At 42.2% G+C, this 25,709-nt stretch overlaps 1 protein-coding gene across 1 annotated transcript in view; it reads right to left on the bottom strand.

The window, feature by feature from the left end:
• The window catches only part of LOC122815756 (asialoglycoprotein receptor 1-like), a 348,015-nt gene that overhangs the window by 69,949 nt on the left and 252,357 nt on the right, over positions 1-25,709 (bottom strand). Inside the window, exon 3 of the mRNA XM_044088521.1 lies at positions 3,052-3,162. Coding sequence (XP_043944456.1) covers positions 3,052-3,162 — 111 coding nt within the window. The remainder of the gene's footprint in view (positions 1-3,051; positions 3,163-25,709) is intronic.

Consider the following 25,709-nt stretch of genomic DNA (forward strand, 5'->3'; position numbering starts at 1 on the left):
AATACAGTTCTTTAGTTAGAAGCATTCACATTATACATCATCCTGAGTAAATTACAATTTAGCAATACAGAAGGCTATTACCCTGTAGATGTAGTTGATGCTAACTCTCTGGACTGTAAGATTTTTACAAAGAATGGGAGTTATTTCATTTGATTTAAAAGGGGTCTAGAATGCGCCATCTCATAAGAAGTTTTCTTTGAACATGTCTAGTCAGGAGAATTACTATCCATCTGTAACCTATTCTTCTTTGCCAAGGTTATATATACTTTAAATGTTATTTAACTTCTCATGTCCTCTTCATGTCTTACCAATATGGCTTTACAAGGAGGTATAGTAATAAGACAGTTTTCTTAAGACTACCAAATGACCTTATGGTGATGACAGGCTATGTATGATTCAGTGAAGGTCCTCCTTGATCTCTCAACAGGAATTAACTCTGTGGATCTTGACATCTTGCTGGATTACCTACTTACCCAGTGTGTCATGTTCTCCCTAGTCCTGAAATTGCATTATACCTTTTGGATGTATTAAGAAGTTGGTTTCTGGAATTAATTATTTCCCACACTACAGCTATCCCAGTGGGAGCATCCACAACTGTGGGCAGTACAGAAGCATCAAACTCCTGTCACATTGCATGAAAGTTCTGGACAGGGTGATTGATGAATGGATATGCAGAGTAGTGGAAAGTAAGATGGGAGATGAGCAGTTTGGATTCACATCAGGATGCAGCACAACTGACCCAATGTTTGCAGTGAGACAGAAAGTTAATAAGAAGCTAGAGGTGAGGAAATAGTCCAAATGAGCAGTCCTAGACTTGGAGAAAGCATATGACAAGGTTCCAGATTTTGGCAGTACTGGGGTGATTTGATGTACCAGAAACATTAGTAGAATTAGTGCAGGCCATATACAAGGACCCAATGACTCAAGTATGAACAGTGTTTGGTCTCACAGAGGGATTTCCAGTGGGAGTGAATGTGCACCAGGGTTCTGTTCTGAGCCCACTGCTGTTCATACTGGTGATGGACTACATTAGCAAACAGGTTGGAGGGGACATATCTACAAAGTTGCTGTATGCAGATGATGTGACATTACAAGCAGACTCTGAGCTAGAACTTCAGGAAAGGATAGGGGAATGGAATTCAAAACTGAAGGCACATGAGATGAAACTAAGCACAGATAAGACAGTGATAATGTCAGCAAATTGGGGAAATCAGAAAAAGCTGAGAATTGAGATAGAAGCATACCTCTCAACCTCTTAGAGTAAGAAATTTGGACAAAGCCATAACAAATGGGGGGACAAAGGCCCAAAAATAGGGACACTTTTTAAATATTGCTCTTATAATCTTAGAAGGTTGACAATAACAGGGTTTGCATTATCATGAATTTTCTTAAGGTTATGAAGTCTGACATTCAAATGTCTGTCTTTATTTTCTGACTTCAACACTCCATGATTTGCCAGAAAACCACAATTTTATGAAAAACAGAACAAAAAATAGCTGAAAAATCTGGACATTTTGTGAAAATCTGTACAGTTGAGAGGTATGGATAGAAGGGATGGAAGTGGAACAGGTTAATAGCTACAAAAATCTGGAATGGATGGTTGAGGAGTAGAGAAGAGTGAATGAAGAGGTCAAAGCTGGAATCATAGGGGCTGCGGCCAACTGGCATAGAGTGTCAGGTGTAGTGGATGACAGAAGAATGCTAAAGATGTTGAAAAATAAAGTGTATAAAACAGTGGTGTGACCAGTACTACTGTGTGACACAGAAACCTGGAAAGTTAAGGCAGAGCAGATGAGGACACTAGAGGTGATGGAAATTAAGTTCTTAAGGTGAGTGGTAGGATTCACACTGTAGGACAAATGAAGAAATTAAGACATAAGAGCAGAAGCCAAGTAGATCCAACTGCAGAAAAGATCAAAGAGAGCAGAATACAGTGGTTTAGATACATTCAGAAAAGCAGAAGATAATCGGGTGCATAAATTAATACTAGGCTAACTGCCCTCATGGGCCATTTTAAGCCTACTCAATTAACCCATGTGAAAATAATACTATGTACCCTGTGTCTGTAAGATACATATTTTAACCATTATACCAACCTCCCTCTGGTAAGATTATTTCACCCCAGATGGGACTCAAACTCACAATCCCTGGCTTTGAAGGCAAATGCCTTATCCATTAGGAATCAAGGATGTCCAGAAAAGAGGTGAATGGATTGTGTGAGAAAAGATCTGTGACAGTTAGACATGTGTAGAAGAAGGCAGGAGTGCGACATTGAATCGAGAAGATGGTGACAGTTAAGATGACACTCAAACTCCATGTAGAAAATGGGAAAAGGGAGTTGTTTTTGATGACGATAATGATGATGACAGCTGTCCCAGTGCCATAAAAGATTAAAGCCCTGACTATGACCCAGCTGACTCATATTCAATTAGCAGCTTGGGTGGATGCCTGACAGTGTTGGCAGGGAGGATGGATGCACCTATTGTGGGGGCATGGGCAAGGAGGATGGGTGCACCTATCATGGGGGAGCATGGGCAGGAAGGATGGGTGCACCTATCATGGGGGAGCATGGACAAGAAGGATGGGTGCACCTATCATGGGGGTCATGAGTGACAGAAGACCACCTGCATTTATGACTCCAAGTATTTGAGGCTATAAGTGGCAGGACAGCTAGACACCATGAGCAGGTTTGGAGACATCCCAGTAGATAGAACTCATGGTAGGTGTAGCCTTAAATTATACCACCACATATAATAGGCAGAGCTACCCTGCAGTGCAATAACCTCCATGAAGTAGCTATGGTGGCTATCTGGTCTTTCTCTGGCATTTCCACTTTGCATGTGAAGTGGACACAGGTGACCTCATTCAGTGGTTATTCTTTGAACACCAAATGAGGTGGAGGAAAGACTTATGGGGAGAATGGCATGTTGCTTAGTAAAATTTTAAGTGATGATTTAATATAGACCCACCGAGATAAATTATATAACATATGGCAAATGAAAGTAAGTTAATCTTATTGTTGTCAAATGTTTAAAAACCACAGCTACCTACATTGCTTTTCTTTTACGCATGCTTCCAGAGATGTATTGCAGCTCCTTAATGAGTTATTTGCTGTCTCCAGTGTAACTAGGATATCATGCAGTTGCAGCTGTGTCTCCTTGTCTGAAAAAAGCAGAATAAGATGGTTTTAGTTTCTGTGTGGTCAGTTCATGTAAACAAAAAGCAAAGCCTTTTAATAATCTAAACTTATAGTCTCATAAAATAACAAAGTAATTTAACATAATGCAAATCTTAACACAATGTCATACACCAGCAAATCAGTTCAGTATTTGTGGAAAAGATTTTAAGCCATTGGCACTTTTCTAGATATTCCTTTGAAAAATTAAAATTCTGTTTAGTAAGCCAAAATGGAATGCTGTCCATTTATAATTTATTTAATTGATATCAAAGACCAGTCATTTCAGTATTTACAAAACATGTGTGAATAACCCCTGAATCATGTTTAGTTATCAAAGCAAAGAAGTTAGAAAGATTTTTTTCTGTGTCTCTTGCACCTTAACCTGCCTTAATATGAACTGATGTGATTGGTTGCTTGTTTGTTTTGAAACTTAGTGGATGGTATTTAAATGTTTATTTCCTGTAGGTCTTCTTATTCTGATGAAGTTCATATTTCATTGAAATGAATGAAAGTGCTAAAGTTTTTTATTAAATAATTGCCTGGAATGTTTTACCTTATGTCTTTTTTTTATTATTTATTTACTGCCTTCATATCACATGACAGCATGCAATAATAGTTGCACTCCTTATCTAGCTGAAGTGCTCAAAAAAAATGATAAGGATGCAGAAAGTCTGCTCTCTGGCCAGCAATGGTTCAGGAATTCTTTCTATACATGTTTTGAATATGATGACATGTTGAATGCCACTGTCATTGATGTTGGTTTCTAACTAAGGAATATGCTTTCAGAAAGACTGCATTCATTTCCATGACTGAGTTAAAAAATCATTAGATAATGGCCTACATGTTGATGTCCTTTACTTAGAATTTTTAAGGCATTTAATTATTCTCTATATATGAGCTTACTTAGTAAATTAAGGGTTGTGGTAAAAGTAAGAGGGCATTACATATGATTGAGGGCAGCTTAATTGAGAACTGGCTGAGGGTAATGGGATAAGAAAAAAATGTCTGAAATAAAATGTTTGCATAATATACTCCACAGGGTAAGATATGGGTCCTGCTTTGTTTAATGTATTCAGAGCATACGTTTGTGTTGGACTAAAAAATAACATCTTTATTGATGTTGGAATAAGAGGAGTACTTTGTTAAAAGCAGGAGTAAGTTTCCACCCGGATTTTAGGAAAATGGAAAAGTGGGAAGATGGATCATACCTTTACTTTAATGCTAAGAAAGGTAACACAATATAGTCCAACCTGAGCAATTCAGGGGGTGATTTTGTATTTATTTATTTATTATTTATTTATTTGCAGTTTGATTACTGGGGAAGTCCACTGGGCTGAATTGACCCATTTTCAGTGGAGGCCCAGTGAGAAAAGCTCCAAGATGCATTATACAATTTAGATACAACTGATAGTTAATATTAAAGATATAATGTAGAATAGTTACTCATAAATGCATTCAATATCATGAATAGTTAACAAATTCATTAAGCTTGAAGGTAGGGATCATACAGTTTCATTTGAGGAAAACAGATATGTGTTAGGTGTGGAAACAGTTTACTTACAAACCTTGTAAGAAAATGTAAATACACTTTACATACACACATCAATAGTACAATGCTATTTACAATATTTACAAGTTTCGGCTGTGTGAGGGTAGCTGTAGGAGTTGTTGAGAGCTTAGATAGGCTCATAGGAAGATAACTATGAGAGTTGTAGAGCTTGGGAACCAGAGAGAGAACCCCCTTTGATTAGGTTGGGTGAAGGCAGGTACATTTTCATTTAGTGGACAGGTGTTTGGATAGTTGGGTTTTGAAGTTTTCTGAGTTTGGTATGGTTCTTAGTGTGGAGGGAAGGGAATTCCATTTTTTGCCTAGTGAGAAAGATAGGAGAAGTCGGCCAGCTGGATGTTTAGGTTTATGGATAGTAATTAAGTTCTGATTTTCAAATCTGAGAGCTATGTTGGGTATATAAGTGGGAAGGATGTTAGTTAGAGCAGGACATTTTGTTGGTTGAAATATGAGTCTATATGCATTAGTGAGTTGGAGATAGTCTAGGTAGTTTGGGAGTTCAAGCCAATTCAGGGATTGTAGGATTAGGCAGTGATGGGTGGTATTTTTAGATTTAGAGGCAAATTTAGAGATTTTGTTGTAGCAGCTTTCTGGTTTAGTGGTGATAGAGGAGGACAGGTCAGTTAGGAGAGGGGCTTCGTATATTAAGGAAGGAAGAAGATAAGTCGAGGCCAGAGTTTGCCTGGTAGAGTTGGAGAGAAAGCAGTTATTCCTATACAGCATACCTAGCTTTTGGTGGGTTTTCTTAATATTTTGTTGAATATGAATATCAAACTTGTGTTCATCTACAGTAATGCCAAGTAATGTGGCAGAGGGGACCTCTTCTATAGGTGAGTTGGTTTGACTATAGACTTTGAAGTTGTTTTTATCATAGGAGAGGGTCTTTGTGGGAGGGAATAGTAGAATATTTGATTTATTTGCATTGAGAGAGAGGTGGTTTTGGCACATCCAGTTTTCAGTTGTTGAGAAGGCAGTTTGGGTTTTAGTCAGCAATTCAGAGAGGTTTGAGGCAGAGCAGACTAAGTTTGAATCGTCTGCGTATTGAATTATTTTAGCATCAGGAATAGCAGTGTGAAAGTTATTGATGAAGATGTTAAAAAGCATTTGCCCAAGGATGGATCCCTGTGTTACGCCAGTTGGGGTAGGAAGGAAGGAAGAGATGGAGTTCTTCCATTTGACTGCCTGTGATCTGCCTGATAGATAGCTGGAGAACCAGGATAAAGCATTATGTGAGAGATTAAGGTTTGAGAGATGACAGAGAAAATGCTTGTGGTAAACAGTATCAAAGGCTTTAGACAGACCGAGTAAAACAGTAGAAACTAAGTGTCCTGAATCTCGGGCTTCATTGACAGTTTCTAAGAAAGAGAGTAGAGCGGTTATTGTGCTATGTCCTGGATGGAAGTATTGCTGGGTAGGAGAGAGAAGATTGTTTTGGGTCAGGAAAGGCATAAGGTGGAGGTGGATGTATTTTTCTAGGATTTTGGGGACTGATGAGAGCAAAGCTATAGGGAAAAAGTTTGAGATGCTGGTATTTTTGCCTCCTTTATGAAGAGGAAGAATATAAGTTGAGCGCCAGAGTTTGGGGATGTATGATTCTTATATGGATCAGTTAATAATGATGCTGATTGGGAGAGCAATGCCATCAGCAGCACATTTTAGGAAGGAAGAGGGAATATTGTCGGGAGTGTTAGAGTAAGGTTTAAGTTTGGACAAAAGTTTTTTTATAAAGTTAGTGGAGATGGGTTTGAGTTCAAACAGATGAGGTGAGTTAGAAGGGGGGAGAGTGTAGAGCAGTTGGGTTATTATTGGGAAATGTCTTAGTGAAGGTAGTAATAATTTCTATGAAAAACTAGTTAAATTCAGAGCCTAGTTCAAGGTCAGATTTAGTTGGGTCAGGACAGGAATTATTCCTGGAGCCTGGATTGAGGAGTGAGTTTATTGAGTTCCAGAATTTTTGGGGCTTTTTATTGTTATTGGACTGAAGTTTGATATATTAGGATTTTTTTGTCTTTGGTGATTAGTCGTTTTGCACAGTTGCGGATCTGATTATATTGGAGCAAGGTATTGGCCAGTTTAATGTTTTGGTAAAGCTTCCATAGTTTGTCTCTGTGGTGCATAATCTGTTTTGTCTCTTTGGATAGCCAAGGAGCAGTTTTAGTTTTTATCCTTTTGTTTCTTAGTGGGGCTAGTGAGTTTAAAGTATCAAGGAAGATAGAGTTGACATATTCTATAGCCTTGTCAAGAGGAAGGACGTTTAGAATTTGCCAGTTCATTTGTTTGAAAGTATTTGAAAAAGTAGTTGGGTTGAAGCTACTGAGGTTACAAGTTTGAATTAATTGATGCTGGTGTGGAGAGGAACTAGTTGAGCGATGCATAAAGGCTGGGAGATGGTTGCTAAAAGTATCAGAGATTGTGCCAGAATTGGTTATTTTATTTGGATCTGAGACTAGGATCCAATCTATTGTGGATCCGGGAGGATTTATTTTGTTAAGACGTGTGATGGAGAGGATTATTTGAGTGAAGTTATAGAGGTTATTGGATAGGGAGGGAGAGGGGCAATTAATTTTATTCCAGTCAATATTCACATCACCAAGGATATAAGTTTCATAATTAATTTCACTAGAGGCCCATAGGAGAATATTTTTGAGTGTAGAGATATTGTTACCAGGTGAGATATATAGGGCAATGATACAAATATTTTTATGTTTATTTAGTTTTAGAATAACAGAAGTTAGTTTGGTGTTCTGGAATTGAGGAATTGGAATTTGGAGGGGAAAAAGATTGAGAAGCTGTCATATGCAAGCAGATGATGTTAATAAAAAAAAAATTATATTAAGTTGTGACAAAAGGAGGTACTACCAGCACAGCTAGCTGGAATTTTATAAATAATTATATGTCATTTGTGAATATCAAACTGAGTCATACAAGATGCTGGTGTTATAAATGTATTAGAACTGTATATCAGGTGCATATCAAATTGATTGGTACAGATGTTTGTGTTGAAAAGGTATTTGTAAAGTGCTTGTGTTTGAAATGCATACACACTCTACCTTACTGTAGAGAACAGAACTGTACATGCACTATTATAGCTGTTTAAATGCATATGTTTTAACAGAGGAAACTGGAGGGTTAACTTTAGTCCAGCAAACTTAAAAAAAAACATCTGAAATAAATTCACTTTATAGGCTCGGCCATAAAGATGCTATCTCACAGGTTTCAAGGCAGCCAGAGACACAAAGTCTGTACTAGGATTCTTTCTGTATTGTCTTTGCAGTGATTTAATTGCCACTTAGGAAGAGTGGAAGTGTTTAGTTGTTTTACCACCTCCAGAAGCTCAAAAGATTTGAGCAAAGGTCCTTGTGCATGTATTTTTAAAGGTAGGTGCTAAGTCCTGCCAGCTGCCAGCAATGGGGGTTTGCATGTGAGCTAGAAGTCAGATGACCAGACATGATGTTGTTATGCAAGCTATCCCAGCAGTAATATTTGAGATATTATTTTGAGAAGTCTTTTAGTTTGACAAAGCTTTCTCTATTTTGTCTTGGACCTGACAAAAGCAGAAGAACCATTCACCACATATTCTGCCTTGCTCTAATTCAGTATGTAGGGAAAAGTAACTCTCGTAGATCCAGTCAGGAATATAGCGGAGCTTAGTTTAGATATTGTTTTTTCATTATTTGTTTTAGACTGTCCTTCAGTGTTGTTTTAAATATTTCCTATGATTTTAAACTCTGATGTCACTGGGAATATAATCTGAGCATTTTCTTGTTCTTTTATTATTTATTATTAAATATATTTAAACCTTTCCTTCTGGCTATTCTTTGCAGAGATATTTAAGTTTTGAAAGTACTTGCATATTTATTTGGTGACACTGTGTGGACCACTCCTAATAGCTTTACTCTTGGTTAAATTACCATTGGTGTTAATATTAATATTACACAGTAAAATTGGTCACCCTTTGTTAGAAAACCTGCGACAGTCTTTCCCAGGTGTGTGTGTGTGTGTGTGTGTGTGTGTGTGTGTGTGTGTGTGTGTGTGTGTGTGTGTGTGTGTGTGTGTGTGTGTGTGTGTGTGTGTGTGTGTGTGTGTGTGTGTGTGTGTGTGTGTGTATGTAAATCAAGCCTGAAAGATTGCATGTGTCAGCTACTTGTGCAGGGACACGAAGCACTGGTTGGACAAAGAGGATGCTGGAGGTCTTGGCTTGGTCACTCACCTGACATCTGAACTCTATAGCTGTGCAAATGGAAAGTCTTTTTGGAGTTTTGAAGGAAGAGGGAGAAATGAGCCCCTGGACTGACTGCAGTCTCTGTGTGCTCTTAAGGGAAGCGGCACTTGATGCAGAGACCTGCATCTGGAAAAATTGTGTGTGTACCTGTTATCCTCTCAGTGAATGTCCACCCACAGGTGCCAATGATGTGGATTGAGGATCCTTGATTACTTGTCCAGAGGTGAGATATCCATGCTGCATATTGTTTGGCCATGGTTGGATCACCACATCACATATTGAGATTCAGTGGTGTGGATATTGAACTCTTGTATCCTGTATACAGTGGTCACTAAAGAAGGTGTTTGGTCCCTCACGCAGCCACATGCTGAACATTCAGAGTTTTATATCACAATAGTTTTATTTATTTATTTTTGTCACTTAGCCAGGGATAGAAGGCAAGGATGTCAGCAGAGGATTATGGCAAGCTGAAAAGGAGCCAGTTGGCTGAGATGTGCCAGGCCAAAGGACTGATACATGCAAACCTGACTAAAGTGAAAATGATTGCAGCTTTAGTCACAGCTGCATCACAGACCAGCAACCAGGAAGACAACCAGACCAACCTTGGAGATGTACAGCTCTCAGAAAATGGACAGTTCAACTTTTCCTCAGAAGACTTAAAAATCCATCTTGAGTTAAAGAGTCTTGCACTCTAGATCAAATGTTTGGAAGTAGAACCAGCAGAGAGACTGCAGTGTTTGGAGGCTGAAGAAAAGGAGAAACAGATGGAATTAGAATCAGCAGAGAGACTGAGACATCTGGAAGCAAAAGAAAATGAGAGGCAAAGGTAACATGAGGGTCATGCTGCTCAATGCTAGAAGTCTAAATCTAAAAATGCATTCACTCGAAGCACTCCTTAAAATGTAGAACATCAACATTTGTGCTGTAATAGAGACCTGGTTCAAGGCAGCAGAAAGCACCCCTGCACTTCCAGGCTAGAATTCATTCAACACCTTTTGGCCCCTGAACTTGGACCAATGCTCCAAAAGTGGTGGTGTTGCCATATTCATAAAGGTTGCACACACCTCCAGACTGGTAGCCCAACATAACGCATCTGAGATACTTCAGGTGCAGCTAACATTGGGTAAGACAGCGTTTCATGTCATAACCTGCTATAGGTCCCCAACCATGTCCCAAGATTCACACTCCATGTTCCTAAGCACCCTGGAGAATATTAGGGTCCAACCTAACACTCCAATACTGGGCGACTTCAACTACCCCTCGATTAACTGGGAAAACTATTCATGTACCAATACACCTGCCCAACATTTCCTGGAATTCATTAATTCCAATGCCCTGGACCAGCTCATTCTTAACCCCACTAGAGGTAACAACATCCTTGACCTGGTCATTACTAACATGGGCAAACGTTGCTCTACACCAATAGTCAACTCCACCCTGGTTAGATCCGACCACAAACTAATCACCTTAACACCCCCCCCCCAAAGGTAACCACCATGAAAAACTTCTCCAAAGCTAACTTTGGGCTTCTAAAAACAGAGGTGGCTAACTTCATGTCACCCATGCAAATGGAGAATAGTTGCATGACCTTCGAATCATACACCAATGCACTGTATGAACATGTACACAAATGCATGAATCTCACCATACCCAACAGAACCAAGATGCTCTCCTCCAAAAAAAGGAAGCCAATCTGGTGGTCCTCTGCTGTAAACAAACTCTACAACAGAAGGAGGAAACTGGTGCAGAATAAGGGGAAGTCCCAAGACTGGAAAAAAAACCCTTATCAGCCTCAACAAATAGTTGAGATCCCTCATCAAATTCTCTAAAGCTAGCTATGACAACAGAAGTGCAGCAGATAGTAAAGACAACCACAAGGCCTTCTATGGATATGTAAAGAATCTCCACGGCAATACCCAGATTTGCTCTGAACTACTGCACAATGGTACCTCCTATACCAAGCCAACACATATTGCCAATATACTAGCCGGCAGATTCAATGCCAACTTTACCTACTCCCCCAAAGGACCAATCACAATACCAGAAGATTACCAGGCACCCAATATTACTGCTGCACAGTTAAAACAATACCATCCAAGGCCAAGAATACAGCTTCTGTGGGACCTCACAATTTCCCTGGCTGTGTTCTACATGAACTACAGAGTGAACTGGCACCTCACCTGTGTGCTCTGTTCAATCACAGCCTCACCTCAGGCTTTGTCTCTACTGAATAGCGCACTGCTACAGTCATCCCTCTCCACAAAAGAGGAGCAACTACAGACTCTGGGAACTATCGCCCCATTATCCTGATGAGTCTGATATGCAAAGCTATGGAACACATCATCATGGAACTAATAACAAGGATATAGGGAATCTCCAAACTCTGGATCCCACACAGTTTTGTTTTGTGAAGGGTAGATCATGCCTGCTCAATTTGGTCGACTTCTTTGAGTCGGTCACCAGAGCTGTGGATGTAGGCAAGGTGGTTCATACAGCCTACCTTGATCTAGCCAAGGCCTTTGATACCATTCCCCACTCAGGAGTCATAGAAAAACTCACTAAGCTAGGCATCAACCCCTGTATCACTAGGTGGGTTGCAAACTGGCTCACAGATAGAACCCACAGTGAGAAAGTAGCTGACTCCAAGTCAGACTGCCGACCAGTCACAAGTGGCACCCCACAGGGTTCAGTCTTAGGTCCTCTCCTGTTTGGTATCTACTTCTCTGAAGTTCAGGCCAACACAAAATTACTCTGGCTGACAACGTTCACAGATGATTGCAAGCTGGGAGCAATTATTCACTTCCCAAGTGCTGTTGACATCCTACAGAAAGGCCTTACTGAGACCAACGACTGATGTCAGAACCATGGCCTTAAGCTCAATGCCAAATAATGTATCATCATCCCCTTTGGGAAAACCCCGGTTCCCATGAATTACCACATCAATGGTAGTCCACTGAACACAGATGGCATTATAAGAGATCTGGGAACACAGGTTGATAGCAATGTGATCACCACATTGCCACTGTGGTCAGAAAGTCCTTCTATGTGACACATCTCATTACTAAGGGTTTTGCATCCAGGAAGAAAGAGGTCATTGTCTCCCTCTACTCTTCCCTCATTAGGCCAATCATCGAGTACAATGGCACATTTGACATGTACCTCACTAGCTCTCACTAGACACCTGCAACAATTTGAGAGGCCACAAAAGTACCCCACAAAGAGGATTCTAGGCCTTAAAACACTTGTCATATATGGATAGACTCAAAAAACACCAACTATTCAATATCTCATATCGCCTACATAGAGGCAATCTCTGCTTGCCTTATAAAGCCATGTCTGACCCAGATCTTTTAGAAATGCTACATTTAAAGAAATCCCAAACCCTCCACACCACACAGTCTAGAGATCTCAACCTCATTACCACAATCAGCAAAACATGTTGGAGGGACACGTTCATAACCCAGAGACTGCCCATGCTATGGAATAGACTTCCCATACATGTCAAGCAGAGCACCTCACATGCCCTCTTTAAGAGAAATTTTGATGAGTGGATGGGAAATAGAAAATTCACCTCAGGGATCACTCCAGTGGCTCTACTTGACAGAGGCACTGGGAACTAAGTTCAGGTGGCATGATGCCAGGGTAATCCTATGGGCTAGGCTTGTAAAGGCTCCAGGGCCATTAGCCTAGTGCACATCTATAAATCCATGAACCATGAAAAGGAGATGCTGACTCTTCACCAGGGTCATGGAGGTAATAGGGACAGGAGTTACCCAACCCCACAAGCAATAAAGGTCAGTAAATTTCTTCCACAATTTACAGAGGGTGATAGTTTTATTCATTTATTTGAAAGGGTATGTAAACCAAGGGCTCTGGGTACAGTTCCTGACCCCCTTACTCCATGGTAAAGCTGTAGCTGCTGTTTCTAAATTGTCTGATATTGATCTCTTAAATTATAATAAAGTTAAAAATTGTTTATTGGAATGCTTCAAGTTAACACCTGGAACTTATAGAAAACAGGTTTATGAGCATAGACATAAGGAAGATGAAAGCATGTGTGATTACGTTGCTGGGTAAAGCACTTATTTTCATAGGGGGGTGAGTGGGTGTTAGATCACCACTTTTGAAGGGCTGGCAGACCTTTTGATGAGAGAACAAGCCCTTAGCAATTTGCCTGAGGACATGAAAATCTGATTGGCATATATGGAATGCAACTCCACAGCTGAGTTGGGGAAAAAGGAGACCTATACCGGCAAGCAGGGCATCACTGCACAGGAAAGGAATACCCAGTGCTGCACATGGGTATGAGAGAACACATAGTGGACAGTCTAAACCACCTCAACAGAGTCCACCATTAGCAGTTCAGGTACATGGGCAGGATCAAGGGCTAAATGTTTTATATGTAACCAATGGGGCCATTTAGCATATAAATGTCCCCAGAGGCAAGGTAGGGGAAAGATATGTAGGGGGGCCATGGAGGTGGGAATAACAGAATGCCAGTGGTGAGTTGTCGGTAGACAATAAGGGTGCCAAACTACCACAAGAGGTTATATCCTATCTTAGTAGATGAGGAACAGGCCAATGCTAAGGCAGACACTGACCTAATCATTGTGAAACCTGCAATGGTTAAAGAGGAGCAGTACTTGCCTGGGCAGTCTACTCCAGTCACAGCTTTGGGGGTGGGGCATTCCAAATAACCTTCGCTAGGGTTCACCTTGACTGGGAGGGTGGAAAAGGGAGCAAGCAAGTAGGTGTGTTTGAGGATATCCCTGTTGATGCCCTGACAGGGAAAGATTTTGATAATGCTGTACCTTGTGTGCATGCAGTTACATGCAGTCAGGCTTGGAGACAGGCATGTGGGTCTAGTATCCTGGGGTGGACCCAGACAGACCACACACTTGAAGCCAGGACAGGTGATGTGGCTACTTCAGGGAGGGAGCTACCATGTAGCAGTGAGACTGAATGTAAGTCACAGCTGCTGGTGGCATGGATGTTCCCTTTTACAGAGTGACTACAAAGGGATAGATGAGTAGAAAACCTCTCAACCATACTGAATTCCTCAGTATTTACCAGTTTTGAGGAGAAAATAATGGGGTGGCACAAATTCTTGAGTGGCCCCTTTAATTTCCAAATTTCCTGGTTTCTTTTTCAGAATTTTGCTGATGTCATCCCACAACATCAGCTTCATGAGCAGATTGCCTGCCTGTCAGAATTGGCTGAGGGCTGGAGGGGAGTGTGGTTATTTCCATACGGCACATTGCTGTAAGGACGGATGCCATTTGCAAGCAGAATGCATGCTGCATTGTAAGTTCTTCTGGTTCTCTTTCTTTGATTGCCATAGGAGGGTTCATCTGCTGTACAGGTTGCCATAACTGGAGATTGCTGTAAGGACAGGTGCCATGCATTGTAAGTTCTTTTGGAGATTGCTTGTCATAGGTTTGCAAGGAAGATGCTACATATTTTCCAGTTGACTTTACTTCTTTTAAGTTTACTGGATTTGCAAGGAGAATTGCAGATGCTACAGTGTGTGTGTGTGTGTGTGTGTGTGTGTGTGTGTGTGTGTGTGTGTGTGTGTGTGTGTGTGTGTGTGTGTGTGTGTGTGTGTGTGTGTGTGTATGCCCCAGTTAGGTACAACTGCTAGTTAGAGTTACTCAGACTCAAACCATATACCAACCCTGTACCTTAGGTACAAGTTGCAAGAGCCAAAATTCTCTACCCATACCACCACCACCACTTGTGATTCAAGGAGTTAAGTCCAAAGTTTCACAGAAGGCCTGGAATGTTTGGCTCATACTTGTGGTCTGTTCCTCTTAAACTTTGTGGTTTTCTGGCAAATCAGTGAGAACTGAATCCACTAAATAATGATAGCTATTTAAGTTTCAGTCATCCTGTCTTTCAGGAAATGCATGGTAACACAAACAATTTTATTCTAGCAACTTTTCTAAGATTATACAAGCAATGTTTATAATGTGTCCCTGGTCCCCCCAATATATTTTGGCTTTTTCCAGATTTCTTGTGCTGCAGAGTTCTTCAAGGGGAGAGAAGTCTAGTGCTGCTTATACCAAGTCTGTTCATGTTTGCTGATAGTAGCATAACAGCAAAAATGATTGCTTTTGGATGCAGAAGGCTGTGGGTTCTACTCCTGCAGTATGTAGATGAATTGCTGATACTATACTGCGTTGTACTTTTAAAGGGGGTGGATACTGCAGTCCTGAGAATGTCCTCTTTGGTGGAGATATGTAGTAACCATGAACTTGTTATCAGTTTGCCATCCATTCCCTATTGCAATATTACTAGCTTATCATTTTTAATGTAGTACATACAATTTATTTCTCAAGGGCAACATGCACTTTATTTGTAGATGAAACAATGAAATATAAAGTTGTTTGCTAGCAGTAACCTCTTCATTAATTACAGATCTCTTTAATATGGAATTATTTAGAGGACTTTTACTTCTGCAGAGATTGTGCACATAAACATACTAAGACATACTCGGAGGCTCTGAGTAAAAATTTACCTAAACAGCAGAGGCCTCCAAAGCAGACACCCAAGAAACTGCAAACTCAATACACCACACAAACAACACATAAACAACAAAATCAGTTTGCAAAGCAGTCACTGCCCTTAAGGCCAAATACAACACCAAACATACTTGTCATAGGTGACTCCATAGTCAGACACACTGACGTCCCACTCACCAGGCTGAACAAGGAGAAGGTCACGGTAAGCTGCCTATCGGGCTAGAATCCGCCAGATAACACAAGCACTCAGGTCACTCCACGGCAAGTACAAGTATGACACAGTCATTGTCCATGCTGGTGTGAATGACCTGAGATGTACCTCCCTGGACTACATGAAAAGAGACATAGAGGAGCTCTCTGATTATGTAGCCCAGGCAGGTATGACCCTGACCCTGAGCAGTATCCTTCCTTCACCAAGAATGATGCCACAATATAGTGACAAGATGATCAGCTTTAACAATTGGCTTAATTTCTGGTGTCATTCAAAGGGGATCCAGTGCCTGTCTGCCTGGGATGACATGCTCGACAAGCCACGCTGCTTCAAGGGAAGGCTTGCACCTGTCACCCTGGGATTCGGATATTGGCTAAGGCTCTTGCCACCCCATAGTGCCTTTTTAGGCAAGGCTCAAATTCTAAACCTACCACCCTAGAAAACAAAAACGTGAAGAAACTAAGGGTAATGCTGCTCAATGCCAGAAGTCTAAATCTCAAAATGCACGCACTCGAGGCCCTTCTCAGTATGGAGAACATCGATGTCTGTGCTGTGACTTGAAACCTGGTTCAAGGCTCCTGAGAGCACCCCGGCACTATCAGGTTTCATTTCATATCATGCGTTCCGGCCCCAAAACCCAGACCACACCACAAAAGGAGGGGGTGTAGCCATATTCATCAAGGATACCCACACCTCCAGGTTGGTGGCTACGCACGAAGCATCGGAAACCATCCAGGTGCAATTAACCATAGGCAAAACTGCTCTACAATTTGTAGCATGCTACAGGCCACCCTCTCAAACTCAGGAAACCCACACAGCCTTCCTGAAGACACTGGAGGGTATAAATGTATCACCAAACACCATCATATTGGGTGACTTCAACTACCCGAATATAGACTGGGAACATTACTCAAGCCCAAACTTTCTAGCCCAAAGGTTCCTGGAGTTCATAAATTCAAATGCCATGGAACAACTAGTCACTGTCCCCACAAGAGGAGAAAATATACTAGATCTCATCATCACGAACATGGGGACAAAATGCTCCACACCAGAAGTATATCCCTCATTGGTGAGATCAGATCATAAACTAATCTCACTAGAAATCCACATCCGCCCCACCCCAAACAAAAAGACCACAGTGAAGAACTTCTCTAAAGCAAACTTCACACTACTCAAGACAGGTGTGGTATCCTTCAAGGCCCCGAGCCAATGGAAACCACAACCCAAGCTGCGAAGCCCTTACAAATGCCTTCTATGAACACCTTCAGGACTGCATGGATCAGGCAATCCCAAATAAAACCAAGACTCTTTCCACCAAGGGCAAACGTCCAGTCTGGTGGACCCCAGCCATAAACAAACTTTACAATAAGAGGAGAAAGCTATTACATGATAGAGCAAAATCCCAAAAAGGGAAGGCATCTTTGATCAGCACTAGCAAGAAACTACGATCCCTCATAAAATCATCCAAGGCCAACTTTGAGAGAAAAATTGCCATAGATTCAAAAGACAATCATAAGGCCTTCTTCAGCTATGTCAGAAACCTGGGTGGAAACTCCCAGATATGCTCAGAATTAGTCCAAAATGATACAAAAATCACCGAACCCACAGACATTGCCAACATACTGGCAGACAGGCTCAGCACAAACTTCACCCCCCTCTCCCCCCCAAAAGGAGAGATAACTATCCCAACTGAGAGTAGCCTCCCGGACATCTCAAATGCGCAGGTGAAAGCTGATCTCTCTAAAGCTAAAAACACAGCATCAATGGGACCGGATGGGGTCCCCGGCTGTGTGCTACATGAACTCAATGAAGAACTAAACCCGCACATAAGGCAGCTGTTTAATCTTAGCCTCACCACAGGATATGTGCCCAAGGAGTGGCGTACGGCAACTGTGGTCCCACTCCACAAAGGTGGTGCCTCTACGGACCCTGGTAATTACCACCCCATAAGCTTAACAAGCCTGGTCTGCAAAGCTATGGAGAGGATCATAATGGAACTCATAAACAAGGACATAGGGGACTTGCAGACCTTGGACCCAACCCAGTTTGGCTTTGTCAAGGGCAGATCTTGCCTTTTGAACTTGGTGACTTCTTGAAACAGTCACCAAGGCCATTGATGAGGGAAAGGCAGTCCATACAGCCTACCTTGACCTAGCAAAAGCTTTTGACACAATACCCCACTCGGGTATTATAGAGAAACTTACCAGCTTAAATGTAAACCCATATGTCACAAGATGGGTTGCAAACTGGCTAAAGGACAGAACCCACAGGGTTAGAGTTGCTGGAGCCATGTCAGACTCCAAGCCGGTTACAAGTGGAGTCCCACAGGGCTCAGTCCTTGGCCCCCTATTGTTCGGCATCTACTTCTCAGAAGTGCAGGCAAACATAGGAGGAATATGGCTGACAAAGTTTGCGGATGACTGCAAACTGGGTGCCATAGTGGATAGTACATCGGACACAGACATCCTTCAGAGGGGTCTCACGGAAATTGATAGCTGGTGCCAGAGCCATGGCCTGAAGTTAAACGCAAAAAAGTGTATAGTCATACCCTTCGGGAAAAACAAGGTAACCCCAAGCTACCATATACGTGACAACCCACTAAGCACAGAAGAGGTTATCAGGGACCTGGGACCCAGGGTGACAGTGGCCTCTCATTTGACGCTCACGTTGCTAAAGTGGTTCGAAAGACCTTCTACATTGCCCACCTGATCATGAAGGGATTCACATCCAGATCAAGTGAGGTCATTGTTCCCCTGTACTCTTCACTTATCAGACCAATGATTGAGTACAATGCCCCATTCGGGATGTATCTCACCCGACACCTGCAGCAATTGGAGAGACCCCAAAAGTTCCTCACCAAAAGGATAAAGGGACTCCAAAACCTGTCATATGCTGCCAGACTGAAGAAACTCCAACTCTATTCAGTTGCATACCATCTGCTCAGAGGTGACCTGTGCCTGACATACAAGGCCATGACCAACCCGGAATTAATGGACATGCTCCACCTCAAAAAATCCAAATCCACCAAAACCACTAGAGCAAGAGACTTAAACCTTAGCACGGATATAAATAGGATGTGCTGGAGGGATAGATTTATCACCCAGAGACTCCCCATGCTGTGGAATAAAATCCCGGTCCATGTGAGGCAGAGCACCTCACTGGCACTACTGGACAGAGGCACAACAAACTAATGGGCACAGTATTTCTAACAAAAGGGGCGGCGTAAGCCACATAACTTTGGGCTAGGCTTATAAATGTCCTAGGGCAGTTAGCCTAGTATAAACCTATGAACCTATGAACCTATTTACTGAAACTGGTGGATTGTATAAGTTTGAATAGACTTTTATGATGGGAATGTTCTGAATTGGGCAGTTTTGTCATTATTGGTTCATGCATTTTGCTTCATTGCTTACTGGAAAAATGTTCAAAACAATAAATTTAAAACTCACTCTAACAAGTATGTTGTAACATGTGTGCTGTATTATACAAGGAATATTATTTAATACAGTCAGGAAGGTGTATCAAAGAACACTAATATGTTTCAGGTACAAGAGGCCTGTGATTTGAAAACAGCCCAAAGGTAATCTTTATCCACCACTGGTCAGATGCATTTTCTTTGAATGGGGGTTTCAATGCTGTTTCAATGAATGTGAGTTTTAAGGGTAGATACGTTTTAATGTTAATTCCATTTTCATTGTGAGACTGTATTGCTTTGTTTATCAGATATCTATTAGAGTTTGTGCTACAAAATGTAAAATAAAAGTTTTAAATAAAATCCAAATAATCATTGTAGAAGTAAAGCAGTATGTACATTACAGTGTTTATGATAAATGAGGTGAAATAGCCAAGTAATGGGAAATTGGAATGGCGGTAGGGGGCAGGGATGTGTATGGGGGTGCCCCATTTCGACCATGATTTTGTGAGGGGGGAAGGGTGGCAAACTCAGACAGCCCCACGAAGCACAAATTCTAGCTCTGCCACTGATCAGTAGGCCATGGAGAATGACTTTTGGAGGTCCTAGCAAACTAAAATATTATTTTGCTTAGATTAGAATATTGCCTACCAGTAAATGTTCTAGTTTTCCCACAAAACCCACATACTGCAAATCACCAAAAACAAAAACCTATGGTTCAACATCTTCTCCCTTCCCAGTGAACATCATTGCTATACATTTCAAAAAATGGTCACCATTTACTACAGAGTCTAGGGGGCCATATTTTGGTTGTCTTTTCTTCAGTTTGCATTTGAAAGTTGGTATCCCACAATTCCATTGGAGTAGGCAGGAATACATAATTATGTACGCACATTTTATGTTAATCAGCACATGGATTTGTACCTATTTTTCATAGGCCTTTGTCCAGATTTTTGATATTTCCAGGTTGAGAGATATGGTGAGTAGTAGTACCGAGGCTAACAGTAAGGCATCGCTGTCAGAGGATACCAGACTTCTTATGGAAGGGGAACTAGAAAGGGTTACAAAGAGAGAGTTAAGACAGGCTCAGCTCTCAGACCCTACATTACAAGGCTTGAGGAAGGTAGCTAGGAAGGCACCTGATTCTCAAGGAAAAGGGGATTCTGTATACTGGAACAAATGGTTATTGTATAGAGAATGGACCCCTTAGAGAGGGCTAGAGCATGAGAGAATACAGCAGTTGGTAGTGCCCAGAATCTACTGTCTGACACTTCTAGCCATAGCCCATGACACTCCCTTTGCAGGTCATATTGACATAAAGCATACAAAGAGACATACTATGCAGAACTTTTATTGGCCTGGGATTTCCAGGGATGTAACAGGGTACTGCAGGACCTGTGAGCAGTACCAAAAAGTAAGCAAGGCAGGAGACAAGGTTGAAGCTCCTTTGCTCCTTTGCCTGTGATTGAGGAGCTATTTTAGAGGGTAGCTATAGATATTGTGGGGCATCTGAGTATACCAAGTTTCACAGGAAAGAGGTATATCCTACTGGTGATAGATTATAATACTAGATACCCTGAGGCGGTGGCTCTGTCCTCCATCAAGGCAGAAAAGGTAGTGAATACTTTGTTAGAGATTTTCAGCAGGTAGGTTTCCCAAAAGACGTAATGACTGACAGAGGTGCCAATTTCATGTCAGACCTGCTGGAATGTCTTTGGAAGCACTGTGGGGTGAAGCATCTAAAGACTACCCCCCCTACCACCCCCAGGCTAATGGTCTTGTGGAGAGGTTAAACTCTACACTAAAGACCATGATACGGGCATTTGCAGACCAGTTCAAGAGGGAGTGGGACAAATATTTACCCCACCTGTTGTTTTCTTATAGGGAGGTGCTCCAGGAATCCACAGGTTTCACACCTTTTGAGTTGCTGTATGGCCATAGGGTGAGAGGACCTCTAGATTTAATGTGCGATGAGTGGGAGGGTGAGTGTGAATCCCACAAGTATTCTGTTGTGGGATATGACCCAAATCTCAGGACAAGGCTTAGGGAGCTCATAGGCTTGGCCCAGGAAAACCTGGCATGAGCCCAACCACAGGGAAAGGTCTGGTATGACAGGAATGGTCAAGCCAGAGAGTATGTTGTGGGACAGCAGGTGATGGTGCTTACTGCTGTAGGACACAGTAAGCTGCAGGCAGCTTGGCGGGGCCTTCAAAGTGGTAATAAAGGTCAGTGATGTTAACTACATGGTAGAACTGCTAGGCAGGAGGCAGGGGCATAAACTGTACAATGTTAACATGTTGAAACCTTACCCTGATAGGGATCCCCTTGTGCTGAGTATTTAAAGTAGGAGGCAGGTGGAGTCTGAAGGGGATCTATGGCTACAGGGAGCCAGCCAGCAAAATCCCAAGTTACTATGGTAGAGCCTATGGTTGCAGGCATATGATATGGCAGTACAACACTGTAATGGGGTCAGCACTGCAAAGTCAGCTGAGATCTCAGACAGGGTATGGGGTAATATATTTCTAGACAAGCTTATATCTCTCAAGCAACATTTCTCAAGGGTCACTTGAAAAACTAGCTTGGGTTTTCAAGGGGGAGGAGAATTGTTACAAAAGGAGGTATTGCCAGCACAGCTAGCTGGAATTTTGTAAATAATTATATGTCATTTGTGAATATCAAGCTGATTCATACAAGATGCTGGTGTTACAAATCTATTAGGACTGTCTGCCATGTGTATATCAAACTAATTGATACAGAAATTCATGTTGAAAAGGTATTTGTAAAGTGCTTGTGTTTGAAATGTGTACACAGTGTACCTTACTGCAGAGAAAATAAATGTACATGCACTATTGTAACTGTTTAAATGCATATGTTTTAACAGAGGAAAAAGGAGGGTTAACTTCAGTCCAGAAAACTTTAGAAAAAATATCTGAAATTAATTCACTTTATAGGCTAGGCCAAAAAGATGCCATCTTTCAGGTTTCAAGGGAGCCAGAGACACAACATCTGTACTAGGAAGCGTTCTATGTTGTCTTTGGAGTGAATTAATTGCCACTCAGGAAGAATGGAAGGGTTTAGTTGTTTTATGACCTCCAGTAGCTCAAAAGATCTGAATAAAAGCCCTTGGACCGGATTCATGAAGGCTTGCATGGGGTCTAAGAGTAGAGTAAGACTCCAGCAAGCCAACATGTCCGCCTAGCAATCCAGGAACAGCCGGCAGGGGCGTGCAACTGAGCTCTCTAAACTAGTCCTACACGGACAGGGCTGGGATATGCAAATTACCTCAATTGTGGGCAAAAGCCATGCAAATGAGGTAAATTTGCGATCCAGGAAACCCAAACCTGTCCGAGTAGGAGTAGTGTTATTTGCAGAAATGTACTCAGTTAATAACTGAGTACGGTTCTGCAAATAGCAAAGCTGAGCTGTGTCAGCTGGAAAAAAAGCATGCATTCACAGGAGGAAGCATGCCAATGGCCAAAAATATGGCCATTGGCAATGGGAAGTGATGCAAATTAAAAATAAAATAACTTTTTGTTTTATCCCGATCTCTGGGGTTTAACCATAGCGCAGCGCCGCGCAAACGGGCTGCACCCTAAAAAGCAGAAAATTAATAATTAAGATCCACAAATGTGGATTTCATAACTAAAATGAATTTACAATGCAAGGGAATGGCAGGCTGAAGACAACATGGCCACTGAGTAGAGGTTGCTAAGGGGGAAGCTCAGTCTAAGAGATGTAACTAAGCATTAGTAGGCAACCCTATGCAAATGAGAATTATAATAGTGAATTGCAAGTTTACATAGCAAATGAGCACAGTCAGTGGAGTGTAGGAGTAGGATAAGGGGAGTAACAGAGTAGAAGATAGGTGACATCACGAGGGGGGTATGTATGAAAGGAGTGAAGCTCATTGGAGCAGAGTGACATGTGTCAGCTTACATTTACATAACAGTGAAAGAGGTGTGTCAACAGGTAGGCCAGGTAAAGTCAAGAAATCGAAGGTGTATGCTGTGTATAACACCAAAGTTTCTTGCTGAGCGTGCATGCGCATGTGCGCACCATTAAACCCAAGTAAGACAGTGTGCGTGCGTGTAAGCATGTGTGCGCACGTGTAGGCTTGAGTAAGCATATGTAAGGCTGTGTAAACAGCTGTAAGCACGTTTGCGCCGGTGTGGATGGGTTTTAACAGGAATAAGCCAGTTTTAGTCCATGTAAGCATGTGTGCGTGTGTGTGGGCTGGTGTGCACGTGTTTGCGCTTCTTTGTGCGGAGCTGCCCCCTGAGGAAACAGAAAGGAAAAAGGAAGCACAACAAATAGTAGGAAGTTAACCAGGGAGTACTAGCAGAGCTAGCAGGTGAAAACAATCAGAATCAGTCAATTACACAGGCATTACACTAGCCCAGCCCAGCACTTAAAACTCAGCAAAAAACATTCCAGTATGTTTTTCTCAGACACACTGCAACACTGCAGTAAGCTAATAGAAGTGAAAACTGAAAAAGCTTTACTGAGACAAAGAAATGTTAGGGGCTGCCATTGCTGTCATAAGGTGACATATGCCACATGCTGAGGGTGGTGACAATGCAAATGCTGCTGAGCAACCCACAGTGAGGAGACGGAGAAGAGTGTACAGACCCAGGGTAACCTACCAGGGGCTACATGAGCTGGAGATAGTGGAGCGCTATAGAGTAGACAGAGAGCTCCTGCAGAAAATTGTTGAGCTGTGCAGGCCATGCCTCACACACAGAACCAACAGAGGGGAACCCATCCTAGTGGAAACCAAGGTATGTGTTGGCCTAAGAATATTAGCAACAGGTACCTTCCAGAAACCAACTGGCGATATGATGGAGATTTCACAGGCATCAGCATCAAGGGTACTGCACCAGTTCCTGAATGCCATGGCAGCGCATGTTGGTGAACATGTATATTTCCCCAATTCCCGTGAGGTATTGGCCAGCAATATGCATCTCTTCCAACAAATAGCGGAATACCCTGAGGTAGTGGGTGCAATAGACTGCACGCACATTTGCATCAAAGCACCAGCCGGTGAGCGGGGTAGGGTCTACTATAACCGCAAGGGTCACCCCCTCCATCAACTGCCAGGTCATGTGTGATGCCCAGGGTATAATAATGAATGTGTGTGCTGGCTGCCCTGGAAGCTACCATGACTCCCATATCTGGCATCTGACACAGCTGTACCAGACATTTGCCAATGGGGACATCCCTCATGGTCACCTAGTGGGGGATGCTGGATATGCACTCGAGCCGTGGCTGATGACACCCATCAGAAATGCATGCACACCTGAACAGGAACACCATAATGAGGCACACGCACAAACATGAAATGTAATCGAGCGTGTGTTTGGGCTGCTCAAGTCATGGTCCCGGTGCCTGGACACATCTGGTGGAGCCTTGCAGTACTCACCAACTACATGTACCCAAATAGTCATGGTATGTGCTATGCTACACAATATGATCCTGCAAAAACAGCTGCAGCAGGAGCAGCATAGGGCCAGGCACAACAGCCCCCCACCATTGCCAAGGCTATCACAGGCAGAGCGTGACTCGGAGAAACAATCTGAGCCTGCCCCAGTAGGCAGAAGGAGGCGTGCCCAGTATGCTTTGGCCTTGGCAAAGAGGCAGCGCATAGCAAATACACTGGCTCAGTAGGAAACCTGGAAATGATACCGCTCTCCGACTCGCACATATAGTAAAAGCGATGCCTAACTTGACACTACCTGTTAACAAACATGTATAGGGAGTGTAAAATGTGCATCTGACATAGGCAGCCCTGCAGCACCACCTGAGGCATGATTGCTATGTGTTAAGCAATATAAATCACTGCTAAACAGCTCTCACCACTATTCAGTATATGTGAACAAAATTGCACACACTAAGTAGCACAACTACAGGCAATGTTCAGCAATATTGTGCACTGTCCAGCAATGTTGTCCGACATTGAGCAATGTTGTGCAAGTCTGGTCAAATGTGGGTATAGTTCATCAAAAGCAGGTTAACAAGTTCATATTTGCTTCACTATTCTTGAAAGCAGTCTGTTCTACCATGTATGAAAATATGAAGCAGTGACAGTCCTCAAACCCAGGATACAGTGCACTACAGTCAGAGAACAGAACCACTAAACCATGACAGTATGTCAGTGCTCAGCTTGCATGAAAAAATGTTGATATGTCAATGCTAAGTATCTAATGGAAACCTTGCATGCATAGCATAATCCCTGTCGAGTCAAGACACAAAGGTGAGGCCTGCAGTAATAATAGAACCTGATATTCAACACACATATAGTATAAATGTTAATATTGGTAATGTTCACACACATCAAAAAACGTAGTGGACCTCAGACAGCAACATACTGCAAGGTCACACTGGGCATGCTCACACACCTGAAACTATGAGACAAATGTCAGGCAACAAAACACTGAAAGTCTGAACTGGGCATGCTCACACACTTTTGAGTACAGCAGTGGGCCACACATATCCCACAGTTGCAAGTGTCAACCCAGGAACCTCGCAGTATTCACCAATCCACCATGTGCACACAGTGATATGACAACTGACACAATCCAAAATAGTGAAATACTGTCAC

This window comes from Protopterus annectens, chromosome 1.part1, assembly GCF_019279795.1.
Source record: "Protopterus annectens isolate FY-2018-M chromosome 1.part1, PAN1.0, whole genome shotgun sequence".
Taxonomy (NCBI): Eukaryota; Metazoa; Chordata; order Ceratodontiformes; family Protopteridae; genus Protopterus; species Protopterus annectens.